This window comes from Pagrus major, chromosome 9, assembly GCF_040436345.1.
Source record: "Pagrus major chromosome 9, Pma_NU_1.0".
Lineage (NCBI taxonomy): Eukaryota > Metazoa > Chordata > Actinopteri > Spariformes > Sparidae > Pagrus > Pagrus major.
The window spans coordinates 18,090,120-18,094,114 of NC_133223.1; the positions used below are offsets into that span (position 1 = coordinate 18,090,120).

The 3,995-nt window shown below is 40.7% G+C and overlaps 1 protein-coding gene across 2 annotated transcripts in view; it reads left to right on the top strand.

Annotated features, from left to right (window-relative positions):
- Nucleotides 1-3,995, top strand: part of LOC141002165 (electrogenic aspartate/glutamate antiporter SLC25A12, mitochondrial-like) — a 30,734-nt gene that overhangs the window by 25,159 nt on the left and 1,580 nt on the right. For both annotated transcript variants that reach the window (XM_073473366.1, XM_073473367.1), the window contains exons 14-17: nucleotides 376-516; nucleotides 3,121-3,259; nucleotides 3,531-3,689; nucleotides 3,830-3,920. In XM_073473366.1, the coding sequence (XP_073329467.1) occupies nucleotides 376-516; nucleotides 3,121-3,259; nucleotides 3,531-3,689; nucleotides 3,830-3,920 (530 nt within the window). The remainder of the gene's footprint in view (nucleotides 1-375; nucleotides 517-3,120; nucleotides 3,260-3,530; nucleotides 3,690-3,829; nucleotides 3,921-3,995) is intronic.

Consider the following 3,995-nt stretch of genomic DNA (forward strand, 5'->3'; position numbering starts at 1 on the left):
GGGGTGAGGCCAGGCTGGGCCACTCACCCTGCCACAGGAGGTGCCTCAGGGGAGGGCGAGGGGGCAGAGGGCCGATGCCAGGGTCAGAGCCTCTCAACCACGAGACGGGCTTCTACTTACCCTACGTCTGCTCTCTTCTGACCCCAGTTGTTCTTCTATCAATGCCGGCTTTTCTCTCCTCCTGTCAAGGCCATTCTCTTACTATATCAGTGGGAAAAAGTATCTTTTGTGCTGAAGTTTACTGAGATAATTGGAAAACCCCTACTAGGGAGAAATGCTTACACATCATTACATCTTCACCCAAAGTTCACCCCTGAGTCCATCTCATAAACCTTTCTCTTGTCAGCAGTTTCTCTTTCCTGTTGCATCCTACAGGCCGGAGCTTCCCAGGTGATTTTCACCAATCCTCTGGAGATCGTTAAGATTCGTCTGCAGGTGGCTGGAGAGATCACCACAGGGCCCAGGGTCAGTGCCCTGAATGTTGTGAGAGACCTGGGCTTCTTTGGCCTCTACAAGGTAGGTCAGCACCTCTGCAGCACCATGACGTCTGCAGCAGCAACCTCTGTTAACTGTCATACAAGGGCATGTTCCTGAGATATAACACTAACAACAATGGGAGTTTATTTATTGTTCACTTCAGCATATGTAGAAACAATAGGAGAAGTTTGGCGGAAGAAAGATGACGTTTGTCCGATTAACAGTTCAAAACACATAGACACAACACAGAGATTCAATTTACTTTCAAACACCTTGTTTCCTCACAGTTTTGTTCTGTGTCCATAATTATGGGAATAAGCTGCTATTGTTAAACGCAAGGAAATGCATTTCTTTACAGATGGTTAGGGACAACACCACAAGCATGGGAAATAAGATAATAATCTCTGTTTTGAGCACAGAGCATTAATCAAGACAAAAACAGGACCGATAATGCACAGCAACAAGTCAGGAGTTTGGCCTGCCAAGTGTATGGCCCGTTTTCTGAAATATTTTGGTAAAAGACATATTTTACATTTAGCTACTAATGTCAACTGAATATGCCGTTGAACTTCTCACTTATAACAAGTGTATAAAAAGAGCTGTATTACATGAATTAATCAGAGATCACGGAGGATCCATGGAAAGTAGGAATGACATAAAGAATCTGCAACTAAATGATTAATCAACTAAACATTTCAGCTCCTTTACTTCTCACTACGTGTTGTTACATTGCAACGCCCTCTGTAGATATAGAAGGCTCATTGAGGTAACAAAAACAATTCTTTAATTTCAGGTGATTAAACACTAATGGAAACATAATTATGAATGTTATGTTCCATTTCTGCCCCGTTTCTTCCTCCTTGATCCTGCACACTGGACCTTTAAGTAACAGTTGCAATACAACAAGGTAACAACACTTAGACAGACGAAGGCTCCTCCAAAATAACATAAACACGTCAAGAGGTAAAATATTCCTTTCAGAGTGTTAAATTATTATTAATTATTTTATTGGATTGTTATTAATTCTGTGGTAACTTCTAAAATACATTTTGGCAGTAGGTGAAGTTGTAGTTATTTTAGCAGCATTTGTTTTGCAGAATAGAATAGAAAAGAAAATACTAAACAGGTTCATTAAAAACACAACATCTCACTGTCAAAACAGGACAAATTAAAGGTGCACTATGTAGTTTTGGGCAAGAAATGTTAATCAGAAGAGAAAGAGAAAATTCATTGACTGATTTCTTTTTTATGCCTAAACAAACTAAATAAACAAACTCTTTGTTTTCATGACTGAATAAACTGAAGAAACAAACTGACCTTAAAGGACGACACAGTTTCATACTGTTTTACTTTGTTTATATGTGGCGGACCCTGCCACCTTTCTAGCTTCAACCAGTGTTCTGGGGACCTTATTTTCCTCTGAGAACAGCTTGTTTATTCAGTTATGGAAAAAATAAACATTTCTGAGTTTGTATTATTACCTCATTGATATTGTAAGTATTAAAATTCAGGGTTTGAATTTCTTCTCTAAAAACTCCATAGTGCCCCTTTAATACACATAAATACAGAAGCATGTTAGGAGCCACATCAGAAAGAGCTATAAAATGCTGGGAGCTGAAAATATTGATTTAAATGTGCTTTAATCTATATAACAATGCATTAAATAACAAATCACTGTACTGTAGCTTTCAACAGTGAAGATAGTCAAGGGAAAACACAATATTTCCCCCCTAAAGGTATTGAATATAAAGTACATAGAGTAAAAAAGTTCAAAGTTCAAAGTCGACTTTATTGTCAAAACTGCAATATGTACAAGACATACAGAGAATTGAAATTGTGTTTCCCTCTATCCAGACAGAAATAAGAAATATAAGAATATAAAATAAAATAGAAATATAGATCTAAAAATAAAAATAAAAATAAAATATGTACAGCTAAGAGACATTCGGGAATATAAAGTCCGGAGATATAAATAATATAAGTACTTGAGTAAATGTACTTTACCTTTCACTGCTGAATAATAACATATGATTTGATTTTTGTCCTGTAACGATACACAGATGAAACACTACTGTATTTGAACAATCATTTGTGTGTGTACACAGACATAATGGAGATCAGGATCCGAAATTTAAAGATCAAACAGTTGTTTTGCTGACTGTTTGCAATTTTCTAAAACTGTGTGTTAAACATGCAAAGGGAGCGGCGGCCAACAACCGACAGCAAATTAGTGAAGGATCATACTTTGCTACCGCTTCGTTCCAGATCCTTGTGGGTTTACTTACAGCTCGAGTCATGTGTTCATACTCCATATTTTAATGAGGAGCAGACAGTGTGTGGCTTGTTAAAAAAAAAATGAAAAAAAAGCAGACTTCCTCTTGGCAGAAGAAGACATGGCAGAGCTCTCTCTCTGTGTGTGTGTGTGTGTGTGTGTGTGTGTGTGTGTGTGCGATGGATTTCTCTCTGGAGGCCCAGTGCTGCAGCTCTGCCTGGGGCGCTTTGGCTCCATCATCAACATTAAAGCCCCCCTGTAGGTCGAATGAGACAGCTCCACTTAATCCCCTAGACGAACCTCCTCACCAACCTCCTCTGACTGTGGTCAAGATGTATACATATTTAAATTGATCTCTTTTTTCCTGTTAGGGAGCCAAAGCTTGCTTCCTGCGTGACATCCCCTTCTCCGCCATCTACTTCCCTGTTTATGCCCACACCAAGGCGAAAATAGCAGACGAGGACGGAAGTCTGGGGGCACTGCAGCTGCTCACTGCTGGAGCCATCGCAGGTAACAAACATCTGGAAAGCTCAGCGTCCATGCACATCTAAACAGCAACATGTTGTGTCACATTTTCCTCTCCAAGAAATGCATTTTGTTCTCCTCCCTGTTTGTGCTTTGAGTCTCACAATACCCTGGCTGTATATACAGAGCTTTTGTCATATCTCTCTATATAGCCATCTCCAGCCCTGCGTGATGCTGCTGCAGGGATGTAAGAATGTGACACCGTATGTGCATAGTGAAAACGCCTCATTATGTCTTTTGTGACACGTCTCTGAAGGTATACCGGCGGCTTCCCTGGTGACCCCTGCTGATGTCATCAAGACCAGGCTCCAGGTGGCGGCCCGAGCAGGCCAGACGACATACAGCGGAGTCATCGACTGCTTCAAGAAGATCCTCAAGGAGGAAGGTTTCAAGGCATTTTGGAAGGGCACGGGAGGTAAAAGCACACATATGCACATACTCAACAGTCCTATAAGTGGTTTCATGACTGGGAAATGGGGCTCACTGTGGTGGCTGTAATTGTCACCACAGAAATATTAAATCCCACATTGTAATTTCTAAACTGTCTTCCATTAGCTCGTGTCTGCAGATCCTCACCACAGTTTGGTGTAACCCTGGTGACCTATGAACTGTTGCAGAGATGGTTGTACATTGACTTTGGCGGACAGTAAGTACTTTAACCTTGTCAACCCCTCATTAATTTCTAGAAGTGCATCTTGCCCTAATCTGGCTCTCTCCTCAG